The 14,363-nt window shown below is 42.4% G+C and overlaps 1 protein-coding gene across 2 annotated transcripts in view; it reads right to left on the bottom strand.

Moving 5' to 3' along the window:
* The window catches only part of DPF2 (double PHD fingers 2), a 75,998-nt gene that overhangs the window by 45,484 nt on the left and 16,151 nt on the right, over positions 1-14,363 (bottom strand). For both annotated transcript variants that reach the window (XM_040328645.1, XM_040328646.1), the window contains exons 5-6: positions 3,207-3,299; positions 1,436-1,514 (exon numbers count right to left, since the gene is read on the bottom strand). In XM_040328645.1, the coding sequence (XP_040184579.1) occupies positions 1,436-1,514; positions 3,207-3,299 (172 nt within the window). The remainder of the gene's footprint in view (positions 1-1,435; positions 1,515-3,206; positions 3,300-14,363) is intronic.

The following is a 14,363-nucleotide window of genomic DNA, read 5'->3' as shown; positions in this document are numbered from 1 at the left end:
AGCGACACTAAAAGCAATGACAATACTTGAAGGCATTTTTAGGGCTGGTTCACACCAATGCATTTTTTTGGTGCGTTTTCAGTTTTGAACACACACACTACAGTCCATTTAACATGGTTTCCTATGGGCCACGTTTACATCTGTGCATTTTATGTAAACGCCCAAGGACTTTTTTCTTGTTCCATAGGCTTCAATGTATCAAAAATGTGTACTGAAAAACGCAAAATGCACCTGGAATATGCAAACTGAAACCTGCATAGGTGTGAACCAGGCCTTAAAAGGGTAAAACCACCAAAAACTTTGCATGAATCAATCCAAAAATGTTTTAAATGATCCGATTAGAGCAAAATGAAACCGGCTTGCTGTGGGCTATTACACGTTAAATGTTGTTTTACTCAATGGACTACTTTACTGAATAAGCGCATATAATTGTCCGACCGTTAAAGTGACCGTTTCCTTTCTGTATCTAAAGAGATATTTTGTAGTGGCAAAAATGAGCATGATTACATCATGTTCCAATTAAAATAGTTTTTAACAAGTCCTGCTTGTTTTATTAAGTCATGCCATTTCTAAACCATCCATACAATATAGGTCAAGGTCAATTAAGGAGAAAGGAAAGTCCAGAACAGGACCTATTGAGAAATCATACTACTTGTATAGAAAGATGAATTTGCATACGTTTGATAGTTTGTACCTTACGGTAACATTTTATAATGGCATAGTGCTTGCACAAGTTGCAAGAGAAACCCTTCCCTGTAAAGCACAAGCTATTACCAGATAAATCTCTTTAAAGTGAACCTGGACTTTGTCCATGTGGCGCAGAGCAACAGGTCCGCTAAAACTGCTGCCCCCCTCCACTATATTTCCCTTTCTGATTTCCCCCTGTCAGGAGAAGGGACTTACCCTGTACTTCCAGAGAAGAGCAGCACTAGAAGCTTGAATGAGCACTCTTGTCGTGTGTGGGCTATGAGAACCGGAGCTTACACAAAGCTGCTTCTCTGCACTCCCATAGGCAAATGGAGCAAGGGGTAAAGGAAAGAAAGCATATATAACCAGGGAAAGTGTCTAAGTGAACCTATTGATTTGCCCTGCATGAATACAACACAGGTTCACTGTAAAGTCAGTTTTAAACAGTGTAGCAATACTATATTTAATGGGTTAAAAAAAGGCAACTATTGTATAAGATGCAGTATTTCAGTACTGATCTTCATATTGACAAAGGGGGGATATACCAAATAGTACTATGACAAAACCCCTTTAAGAAAGAAAAAAGCCAGATAAAAGGAAAAGAAAGATTTACATGCCCAGTAAAAAAACAAAAAAGTATCTGGTAAAGGAAGAAGATGGTATCTGAAACACAAATCAAACAGTGAACTATACCACAGGGCAAGTGAACGTAAAAACATTAAATAGGATCATCAGGAAATTGACTCACTGTCACAGGCGTATGGCTTGTCCCTGTCATCCAGTGCAGCTGCATCCAGCTTCTTCCTGGCACCACTTAAACCTTTTCCCTGGAAAAAAACAAAACAAACAAAAAAAACCTTGTAAAAATTTAAGAGGAAAGAATAGTTAAATGAAATGATGGAGCATATCAATGTAAAAAATTGTGCCAAGGGAAAACATATGTATTGATAAGGATTTTATAAGTAAACAAAAATGTTGAACACAAACTCCATAATAATATTTTGTCTTAATTGTCAAGATGTAATCTTAATGTGCAGTTTTCTTTGTAAACCATCAGAATTAGACTTTAGGCCCAAAAACAAATGAAAAATAGGAGTTTCCCTAACATCCAAACTATCCCTTAGGATAGTATTTCAGACGTTTTAGCGCTAAAAATAGCACATAAATAATGCCTGAAATACTCCTGCCCCAACATTCTCAATGTAAAAGCCCGAGGGTTTTCACACTGAGGCGATGCGCTGGCGGGAAAAAAAAAACAACTCCTGCAAGCAGCATCTTAGGAGTTGAAAACAATGGGACACCGCAGTAATACCGCCGGGCGCATTGCAGGCGGTATTACCTCTTTTTTGGCCACTAGCAGGGGTTAATACCGCCCTGCTAGCAGCTGAATACCGACACAATTCCAACGGTATAGCGCCGCTATACCACCACCGCACATACTGCCCCAGTGTGAAAGGGGCCTAAAGCAAACCACACCATGGAAGTTTTAAATTCATTGATGCGTTTGGTTATTTTTGGGATTGTAAGTGATTTGTCCTGAATTTGCCATGTGTTTGGCCATCATAGTGATTGATTTACCTTCTCCAAATACATAACCCTGAAGCCTCAGCTGAATCCTTACACTTGTTTTTTTTTGGGGGGGGGGGGGTTTAATGTTTACAGTTAAACAATAAAGCATTACAAACTGTACATATCCAGTCATTACCAGATGTCATAATTATACAGTTCTGCCACAACTGATGTGCATTTCACATGGTTCAGAATCCTAAAAAATACCCTAAAGCCTAGTACATACCGGCCGAATGTCAGGTGACATCAGCCAGATGAATAAAAACAACTGTTCCGTCAGAAGCTGGCCATTCAGATAACCAGCAGCTGACTGGCTCCCGATCAGTGCTTTCAGCCAATGACAGAGCGATGACCGGAGTGTTCTGGCAGGGGGGCCATCCTCCTTGTCAGAACACAATACAACAGCAGAAAAGATCACTGTACTAACATCGGCTTGTTAGTACAGTGGTTCCAACCGGAGCTGTCAGTTTTTTTTCCATTCAACCCGCTGCTGGGTTGAATGGAAAAAACCTTGTGTTGTGTACTAGGCCTAACACTAGATGACCATCAGCAATCATAACAGAAGAGGGAGTAGCAGTATTGTAAGCCTTTATCAGTTCAGACTCAAAGAGCACTTATCAGTAAGCTGATGCTGCCGTTTTACTATCCAATCACATTGATTAAACTGTTTTGCTTTGACATCAATGAAAGTAAACCATCAAAACCTGGCTATGGTGTACTGCAAGCATGTCTGGGTTCAAAAACAAGGTCAATAAAGAAAAACAAAATTCAACTAAAATGTACTTTAATAACAGTGTTGAAATTATAATATGCATTCAATGTTTACTAGATTTTCCAGAGGGGCTACACTTATTTTATAGCGGAACTCTCCTACAAACTCAGCCCTGGTTTTTCATACTAGAATAAATCAAAATATGGTTAAAATAAGGACTAATGATGGTGACTCTTACTTTGGCTTTACCCTTCCCACGTCTTTTTGGAGTATCTTCTTCATAATCTTCATCATCCAAATCATCCAAAAAATCCTCCGGCTCCAATATTCGCTATTGGATACAAACAAAAAAAGAACACAACACATAAATAATGTAACGTCAACAGCCAAATTACCAAGATTCCATCTGCTACATAAGAAAACAGTATTAACCCCAGAAAATGTAACATATTGCAGCCAACCAATCCTTAAATGTGGCAGCTGCATTTGTTTGTTTTTTCCTATTATTTATACCTGGTGAGCAGGCCAATAACACATTTCCACCGTGGGCTGTCTCCGTTCCATTGAGGATCAATGGAGACACCTTTAGTATTTAGTATTGTAAACCTGTGGAGAGGGTTACATTAGGCTCACTAGCAGATTTAGATGGATTTTAATAACAAATTAAAGGGGAACTACTGTCTTAAAAAAATTACAAGCAGGTAGACTCTTCACTGCATCAGACATGCAATATCACTTTTGCGTTAACAAAGAAACCTTACCTGCCTGCTCAGTCTTCTGTAGGATGTACACTGTGCAGCTCAGTTTATGTTATCAGCATAGCGTATGTGCCAGGATGAACGAACTACCATGCATGCATGGGAGTCAGGTCATCCCACAACGGCCAACGGTATACTTTAAATGATTTGTCTTAACCCACTGACACCTTTAATCTATTAAAGGAAGTTTCACAACAACAGACTTACTGGCTGGATTACCAGGTGAAAATAAAAGGGGGAAACAAAGTATAAAAAAAAAAAAAAAAAGAATTGGTAAGCTACAATATATAGAATGTTTTGTTTATGGAATACGGCTTTAACCACTTCAATACAGGGCACTTACACCCCCTTCCTGCCCAAGCCAATTTTCAGCTTTCAGCGCTGTCGCAATTTGAATGACAATTGCTCGGTCATGCTACACTGTACCCAAACAAATTTTTTATAATTTTGTTCCCACAAATCAAATAGAGCTTTCTTTCGGTGAACCTCTGCGATCACCTCTGCGATTTTTATTTTTTGCGCAACAAATGAAAAAGACTGAAAAGTTCGAAAAAAAAATTAATAAAACGTTTTTGTTTGTTCATTTTTCTGTAAATAAGTTTTCTTCAATGACGGGCACTGATATGGCTGCTCCGATGGGCACTCATAGGCAGCACTGATAGGTGGGCACTGATGTAAACTGATAGTTGGGCATCACCGATTTGATTCGTTCCATAATGGGGCCAGTCAGTGCCCATTTGTTGGCACTGATTGGCATATATGGATGGCTATGGGGGACGTACCTGGCCATCCACGTTAGGGGCTTCCCTGGTGGTCCAGAGTGGGCATCTGTGGGGGGTCTGCCCTGATAAACAATCAGCGCAGACTGCCCCTGTCAGAAAAGCTGCCGATCGGCTTTCCTCTACTCACATCTGTCAGACGCGAGTGAGAAAAAGCCGATCAAAAGCGGTTTACATCGTGATCAGCCATAATTGGGCACAGCTGATCACGTGGTAAAGAGCCTCCAAGATCGGTGTAGTGGTGTGTCAGACTGACACAACACACCACCGATCACCACAATGCGCGACCCCACGTCCAGTCAGTATAACTGAACCACCGCCCGGCCGTCATTTTGCTATAGGCTGGGCAGGAAGTGATTAAACTTGTATGCGAGCAGCAAACTTTTTAAAGGGATTTACAGAGCTTTCAGCATATGACATCCACTCAGAAGGCACCGTGATTTCTCACCAACTGTATCCACCGAACACAGCTGACGACTAACCCCTATACCAGCCCGCTGCCAGTGTCATGTGATCGCTGTGACCAATCACACATCTCATGACAGTTGTAAACAATGGATGGCTTCCTTTCATGCCATCCATTGTATACAATTATGTTGCTAGCTGTGATTGGCCACAGTGATCACATGTTACAGACAGGGCCAAATCACAGTCCATCTGTACCATGTGATTAGCTTTGTTTAATCAGAGCTAATCACAAAAAAAAAAAAAAAAAAAGACAATCAGTTTAATTCAGTAAAAATGGTTGCTTGTGATTATAATGTGTAAAAAAAAAAATCCTAATCACTTCCCCAAAGTAGTACAGTGTCACTATGGTAACATGGTATTGCCTTGGTCACAGAGTGTTTAAAAAAAAAAATAAGTAATAAAAAAAAAAAAAAAAAGGAAAAAAAAAAAAAAGATAGATTATATATATATATATATATATATATATATTTTTTTTTTTACATACGGTCACCAGTTAGTTTTCCTAATCATCGCCACACCAGTCATAACTATGTACTGCACTGGTGGCAATAACAAATAAAAAAAAAAAAATTATTATGTTTTTTTCCAAAAATTGTGACAAAAAAAAAAAATGTATATATATATATATATATATATATATATATATATATATATATATATATATATATATATATATATATATATATATATATAAAAATATAAATAATCGCCTTGCCTCTTACTAAATGCTTTATCCCACCGACGTAACTTGCCTACGCCGGCGTAGAGTGGGCGCATATTTACGCTGGACGCATTTGGTGCTCCCGTTGATTTTTCCATTCAAATATGCAAATGAGGGAGATACGGCGATTCACAAACGTAAGTGCGCGCAAGTTATACGTACGTCGTAAAGTTATGCCCCATAAAGGAGGTGTAACTCAGCAGCATCCATGCAAAGGACTGCACCAGGGAACACAAGCCGGCATATTTTACGTAGTTTATGTTGGATGTGAATATGGCTGAGCGTAGGTAGTGACCCGACGTATCTTAGGGAGTAGTTCCGACGTGATTCTGAGCATGTGCACTGGGATGCGTCCATGGGACGGCGCATGCGCCGTTCGTTATACGTATCTGTCTGGCGCTCGGCCCATCATTTGCATGGGGTCACGCCTCATTTGCATGGCTCACGCCCACTTCCACCTACGTCGGCTTACGCCTAGGAAACCCAGCGCAGTTTTGGGAGCACTGGCTTTGTGAATTCAGTGCTTGCCTCTCTGCGCTGCGTCGGCGTAGCGTACAGGAGATACTCTACGGCGGTATAAATGTGCGCCGCTGTCTGTGAATCCGGGCCTAAATATACACCGATTTGGGGTATTTTCACCAAAGAAATGTAGAAGAATAAATTTTGACCTAAAATTTCTGAAAAAAGATTATTTGCAAAAAAGAAAACAAAACACTTTAAAAAAATTAAATTGTTTTGTTTATTAAGGCGGACCTTCAGTCCTTTTTTCAAATTTTCATCTATTAAATCTTCTGCCCTTGTTTTAACCACTTGCCGACCAGCTGCCGCAGTTTTACTTGGCTGGGCAAATCAACGTTACCTTACGTCGCTTTTTCTTTTGGCCACTAGGGGCGCTTGCGCCCGCAGCGTGTGCCCGAAGCCAATGCGAGTGCCCGGCGAGCACGATGACGGCCAGGCACACGCGATCGATTGTGACAGAGCAAGTTTCTTTTAGGAGAGTAGATACAGATCGTGTGTTCATACCAAGTATGAACAATGATATATCTCTCCTCCTAGACAGTCCCAGCCCCCTACAGTTAGAACAAACATAGGTAACACATTTAACCCCTTGAGTGCCCCTAGTATTAACCCCTTCAATGCCAGTGACATTGATACAGTAATCAGTGCATTTTTATAGCTCTATAATTGTCAATGGTCCCAAAAATGTGTCAAAAGTGTCCGCCATAATATCGCAGTCCCGATAAAAAAATAAATAAAATTGCAGATTGCCGCCATTACTAGTAAAAAAATAATAAAAATGCCATAAATCTACCTCCTATTTTGTAGACACTGAGGGGCAGATTCAGAGAGATCGGCACATCTTTAGATAGGCGTAGCGCATCTCATATGCGCTACGCCGTCGTAACATTGAGAGGCAAGTACAGTATTCACAAAGCACTTGCTCCCATATGTACGCCGGCGTAACGTAAATGGGCCGGCGTAAGCCCGCCTAATTCAAAGTAGCAAGGCAGTGGACGTGTTGTATTATAATGAAGCGTGACCCTATGTAAATGCATGGCCGAACGAACGGTGCATGCTCAGAATCACGAATTTACTCCCCAAGATACGTCGGCTCCATTCATATGACGTGAACGTAACCTACGCCCAGCCCCATTCACGTACGACTTACAAAACAAATGACGTAAAATACGACGGCTGTTTCGACGTTTCCGACGTCCATACCTTTGCATTACCTGCGCCTCATATAGCAGGGGTAACTTTACGCCGGACGTACGCCTTATGTAAAGGGCGTAGCTTAATGCGACGGGCGCAAGTACGTTCGTGAATCGGCGTACCTAGGTTATTTGCATATTCGACGAGTAAATCTACGGAAGCACCCCTTGCGGCCAGCGGTAAATATGCACCCAAGATACGACGACGTAGGAGACTTACGTCGGTCGTATCTTGGCAAAATTCAGGCGTATCTGATTTCCAGAATACGCGTATAGATACGACGGCGCACATTTGGACTTACGACGGCGTATCTGGAGATACGTCGTCGTAAGTCCTTTCTGAATCTGGCCCTATAACTTTTGCTCAAACCAATCAATGTATGCTTATTGCAATTTTCACCTAAAATACGTAGAAAAATACATAATCGGCCTAAACTGAGGAAAAAATTATAAGAAAAAATGGGGGATATTATAGTAAAAGATTGTTTTTTTTTTTCAAAATTGTCCTTTAGTTTAAAAGCGCAAAATATAAAAACTGAAGAGGTGATCAAATACCACCAAAAGAAAGCTCTATTTGTGGGAAAAAGGACGACAATTTTGTTTGGATACAGCTTCGCACAAACGCGTAACTCTCAGGTAGTTACGCAGTGCCGTATCGCAAAAATTGGCCTGGTCATTGAGCAGCCCAAATCTTCCAGGGCTGTAGTGGTCAACTTTGGATAGTCAAACATTTTTTTCTGCCAGTATTTACCTTATACAGCCCACTTCCTGTTTCTTGTCTAATAAAAGCCTAGGCTCATGACATCATGCACAGCTCTCATTCTTGTGAGAGTTTGCCAGTAAGGGAGGGGGGGTGTGTAAATCCAAGAAGTGAACAGGCAGCAGCTTCAGCTGCCCACATTTAAAATGGTTGCAGTCAGACTTAGACCCCTTTCACACTGAGGAGTTTTTCAGGCGGTACAGCGCTAAAAATAGCACTGCTATACCGCCTGAAAAACTCCTGCACTGCATACTCAATGTCGAAGCCCGAGAGCTTTCACACTGAGGCGATGCGCTGGCGGGAGTGAAAAAAATCTCCTGCCAGCAGCATCTTAGAAACGGTGAGAGGAGCGGCGTGTATACCGCTCCCCACCGCTCCTTCCCATTTAAAAAACAATGGGAAACCGCGGTAATACCGCCCGCAATGCGCTTCTGCAGAGGCGCATTGCGGGCGGTATTAACCCTTTATCGCCCGCTAGCGGAGGTTAATACCACACCGCTAGCGGCCGAATCCCGCAGCAATTCCGACGCTATAGCGCCGTCATACCGCCACCGCGCCTCCCGCCCCAGTGTGAAAGGGGCCTTAGTGGAGGGAGATTTCTGCAGCATATTTGGCAAGTACAGAAGTGGTTGGAGGCAAAGATGTCTTTATTACAAATTATGTGAGCAGACTGCAGTTCCTTATATATTTTACACACACACACACACACACACACACACACACACCCTGTTCTAAATTATTATGCAAATTCTAGGTCAGTGTCAAAAATATTAAATATTTTGTTTTTCAGTTTAACTCATGGATGGCATTGTGTCTCAGAGTCAGTTCACACAGGGGCAACACGACTTTCAGTGCGACTTTTGGAGGCAACTTGAGCACTACTTGAGTATGAATCACAACGTGACTTACAACACGACTTGAAGTCGCCTCCAGGAGGGGAACTCCACGCCAAATTTTAAATAAAAAACCGACATAGGTTTCCTCTCCAAGAGCATACCAGGCCCTTAGGTCTGGTATGGATTTCAACGGGAACCCCCTACGCCGAAAAATAAGGGGGCCCCCAGATCCCGGCGCCCCACCCTATGTGAACGAGTATGGGGTTGTCCGGAAGAGGCCCTTGTCCCCATCAACATGGGGACAAGGTGCTTTGGGGTGGGGAGGCCGCAGGGCACCCCTCTGCCCCAAAGCACCCACCCCCCCATGTTGAGGGCATTACACCTGGTACGGCTCAGGAGGGGGGGGCGCCCGCTCGTCCCCACCCCGTTTCCTGATCGGCCGGTCTGCGCGCTCGGAAAAGGGTAAGGTATGGATTTGGGGGGACCCCCATGCTGTCTTTTTGGCGTAGGGGTTCCCCTTGAAATCCATACCAGACCTAAGGGCCTGGTATGCTCTTGCAGGGGGAACCCATGCCATTTTTTTATTTAAAATTTGGCGTGAAGTTCCCCTGTGGGAGGGAGGGGCTTGCCTTAGAACAGGTTCACACTGGGGCAACTTCCTGTAAAGTTGCCTCACTTTGAACGGGGATCCGACTTGGAGGTGACTACCATTGAAATCAATGGGTACAAGTCGGATTGAAGTAGTACAGGAACCTTTTTTCAAGTCGGAGCGACTGCAGTAGTGTACATTAAGACGGCTCCATTCACTTACATTAATTACTTAATGCAATGCGACTTGAGGCGACTAGAGGCGACCTGAAGTCGGATCCCAGGTTGCCCCTGTGTGAACCGGCTCTAAGGGTTCTTTTGATCACTGAAAACAATCTCAGACACCTGTGATAATTAGATTGCCAGGTAAGCCCAATTAAAGGAAAAAACTACTAAAAGGAGGGTGTTCCACATTATTAAGCAGAGCACCATTTTCAAGCAATATGGGAAAGAAAAAGGATCTCTCTGCTGCCGAAAAGAGTGAAATAGTTCAATGCCTTGGACAAGGTATGAAAACATTAGATATTTCACGAAAACTTAAGCGCGATCATCGCAATATTAAGAGACGTGTGGCTGATTCAGAGTACAGACAGGTTTCGTGCAGATAAAGGCACATTAAGGAAGATTTCTGCCAGATCCATGCATCGGATAAAGAGAGCAGCTGCAAAAACACCATTACATAGCATCAAACAGAAATTTGAAGCTGCTGGTGCCTCTGGAGTTCCACGGACATCAAGGTGTAGAGTCCTCCAGTCTTGCAACTGTGCATAAACCTTCCATTCGACCACCACCAACCAATGCTCACAAGCAGAAACGGCTGCATTGGGCAGAAAAATACATGAAAACTAAATTTTCAAACAGTCCTGTTCACTGATGAGTGCCGTGCAACCCTGCATGGTCCAGATGGATGGAGTAGTGGATGGTTGGTGGATGGCCACCTGTTTCAAAAAAGTCTGCAACGTCAGCAAGGCGGTGGTGGAGCCATGTTTTGGTCCGGAATCAAGGGAAGAGAGCTGGTCGGCCCCTTTAGGGTCCCCGAAGGTGTAAAGATGACCTCTACAAAGTATGTGGAGTTCCTGACTGACCACTTCCTTCCCTGGTACAGAAGGAAGAACTATGCTTTCCGTAATAAAATCATCTTTATGCATGACAATGCAGCAGCTCATGCTGCAAAGAATACCTCTGCATCACTGGCTGCTATGGGGATAAAAGGGGAGAACGCAATGATGTGGCCTCCATCCTCCCCTGACCTAAATCCTATTGAGAACCTTTGGAGCATCCACAAGCAAAAGATCTATGAGGGTGGGAGGCAGTTTACATCCAAACAGCAGCTCTGGGAGGCTATTCTGACATCTTGCAAACAAATTCAAGCAGAAACTGTCCAAAAACTCACAAGTTCAATGGATGCAAGACTTGTGAAGCTGCTATCAAACAAGGGGTCCTATGTTAAAACGTAACGTGACCTGTTAAAATATTTAAAAAGTTAAAATGTTGTTTAAAGTTTGATTGAAATTTTCAGTTCTTTACAACCTTTAAAGTGTTTTGAAACTTACTGTGCGTAATAATGTGGAACAATGCATTGTAAGTTTTTTATTTTGAAAAAAACACTTATCATTGGGAGGTCTGTTCAATAAAATTTGAATTGTACTCTTAATAGTTGATAACATGAGAATTATGCTGACTGTTGTTTACATCAATTATTTAGGTAAATGAGAAAAATATCATTGGCATAATAATTTGGAACAGGGTGTATATTATACACACACACATACTGTATTTATTGGCGTATAACACTCACTTTTTTACCCTGAAAATAGAGGGTAAACTGTGCCTGCGTGTTATACGCAGGGGGCTGTGGAATTTTTTTTTTCCCTGAAACTTCCCCCTTAAAGTTAGGGTGCGTGTTATACGCCGATAAATACGGGGTATACATATAATTTTTTTTAGCAGACATCCTAGGGCAGGGATGGCAAACCTTGGCACCCCAGATGTTTTAGAACTACATTTCCCATGATGCTCCACTACACTGCAGAGTGCTTAAGCATCATGGGAAATTTAGTTCCAGAACATCTGGGGTGCCAGGGTTCGCCATCACGGTCCTAGGGAATAAAATGGCGTTGCAACTTTTTATGTTGCGTGGTATTTGCGCAGACATTTTTCAAACGCAGTTTTAAAAAAAAAAAAACAGTAAAGTTAGCCCAATTTTTTTGTACCACATGAAAGATGGAGTTACGCCGAGTAAAGAGATACCCAACATGTCACGTTTTAAAATTGCGCAAACTCGTGGAATGGCGCCAAACTTCGGTACTTAAAAATCACGATAGGCGAAACTTTAATTTTTTTTTACAGGTTACCAGTTTAGAGTTACAGAGGAGGTCTAGTGCTAGAATTATTGCTCTCGCTGGAAATACCTCACGTGTGGTTTTAACGGCGTTTACATATGTGGTCGGGACTTACGTGTGTGTTCGCTTCTGTGCATGAGCTACCGGGGACAGGGGCGCTTTCATTTTTTTTTTTTCTGTTTTTATTGCCTTTTTTTTTTTATTTGTGCACTTTTTTTGATTACTTTTATTCCTATTACAAGGAATGTAAACATCCATTGTAATAGGAATGGTGTGCGACAGGTCCTCTTGATGGAGAGATGCGGGGTCAATAAGACCCCACATCTCTCCTTCAGGCTGAAATGCATGAGATAAAAAAAAAAAATTCACGACTCCATGCTTTCCAATCGAGATCGCTTTCCAACCTCTAATGGTCATAGAGACGATCATAGAAATCTCTATGATCGACATCCGGTGCCAGGCAATTCTTTCTCCGGGTCCCCGATGGCACGAGAAAGCCCGGAGAAGCACCGGAGGGCGGCGGGATGTCACCTCCCGTCGCCTGCAAGAACAATCTAGCGGTTGAACTGCCACTATTATGATCATTCTTACGGTGCACAGAATCGCCGGCTGAAAAAGAGGATATCTGAATGATGCCCGTAGCTGCAAGCATCATTCAGATATTCCCACTGAAAGTCAAGGACATCATATGACAGCTTTGGGCTGGAAGTGGTTAAAGGGTCACTAAAGGAATTTTTTTTTTTTAGCTAAATAGCTTCCTTTACCTTACTGCAGTCCTGGTTTCATGTCCTCATTGTTCGTTTTTGCTTTGATGTTGCTGTAATTCCTCTCTGTTCTGGACACTTACTGGTTGTCCGTTTCCTGATCACCACAGTACTGGGAGATTTCTCTCTGTGGTGACTAATCAAGGAGGTGTGATTACTGTGTGTAAAACGAAACTGGATTGGTGCTGAGGAGTTTTAGACAAAGTATCACTGCCCTCTATTGGCTCTCTGTACATCAGAGAACCAGGAAACAACAGCAAAAACAAAACTAAACTGCAGGCACATTATATGATTGTTTTTTATCTATTTTTAAAAGGAATCAGTTAAAGTGGATCTCCACCCTAAAGTGAAGTCGCGCTGATCGGCACCCTCCCCCCTCCGGTGTCACATTTGACACCTTTCAGGGGGAGGGGGGTGCAGATACCTGTCTACAGACTGGTATTTGCACCCACTTCCGGCCACACGATACGGGCAAAGGACGGGTTTTTTCCTGGCATCCCGTCCGTCCCCCGTTGTATGCTGGGAACACTCGGCTCCCAGCACACAGCGGGAGCCAATCGGCGGGCGCAGCGCGACTCGCGCATGCGCCGTAGGGAACCGGGCAGTGAAGCCGGAGCGCTTCACTTCCTGGTTCCCTCACCGTGGATGGAGGGGGGAGCAGCAGGGTGACGAGCGATCGCTCGTCATCTGCTGCGGACGGCGCTGGACTCCAGGACAGGTAAGTGTCCTTATATTAAAAGTCAGCAGCTGCAGTATTTGTAGCTGCTGGCTTTTAATATATTTTTTTAGTGGCACATCCGCTTTAACTATTATGTCTCTATACCCTGTAAACAGTCATTTCAGCTAAAAAAAAAATTCCCAAGTGACCCTTTAAGGGCACTTTTTGAACACGGAGAGTTAAACATAAAAATAATTGCAAATAAAATTGCATTTCTATATAGTGTAAACTAGCACATTATCCTATTTAAAAATGACACTTCAAGGTATTTTCTAAACGTTTTACATGTTGGCACTGGAAACTATGCCAACATAGTACAGCATGCATTTCAACCCAGACTCCTATCTGAAGCAGAAAGGGGGAAAAAATGTTCTAACAGATGCTATGCTTACTGGAAAGTGACTAGAGTCTCAAATGAGCATGTGATTCCCCATAGGGCTTCACAAGATTAAATCATCAGTGGTAGTCATGAAAATACAAGCTGTACGTTATATGACTGATGCACTATAAATGTTACTTCAATTTACAAAAAGAATTATACTTTGTAAATTCTGGTATCAATAACCTACATTAAAACACACTTAATCTGATGACTACAAATAAAATTCTACAGAAATGCCTGAATTCTCTTTGTAAACAGAAAACTTGACTGACAATCATTTGTTTACCACAATGAAAGGCATTATAAATGCATGAGCACAGTAAAGCTTGTATTTCATTCTAGTGCACATAGCACATACTCCCTGACATCGGGGACATTCACAGGTTTAAACTAAACACTAAAAAAAAACTCATTCAGCCATTATTCTAATGCGTTTGCGAGAAAGCAGCAAAGGAATTCTTACATCTTCTATTGGGGAATAAGGCCACCCCAAAAACAGATATTTCGTTTCAGGGTCTGCACATGTACTCCATTATAAAGAGGAGCTGGGGCAGGGAGGGCCAATCT

Source organism: Rana temporaria, chromosome 11 (genome assembly GCF_905171775.1).
Source record: "Rana temporaria chromosome 11, aRanTem1.1, whole genome shotgun sequence".
In the NCBI taxonomy this organism is placed as follows: domain Eukaryota; kingdom Metazoa; phylum Chordata; class Amphibia; order Anura; family Ranidae; genus Rana; species Rana temporaria.
Note: the sequence above shows the minus strand (reverse complement) of the source record. Positions and strands in the feature narration are given on the sequence as shown.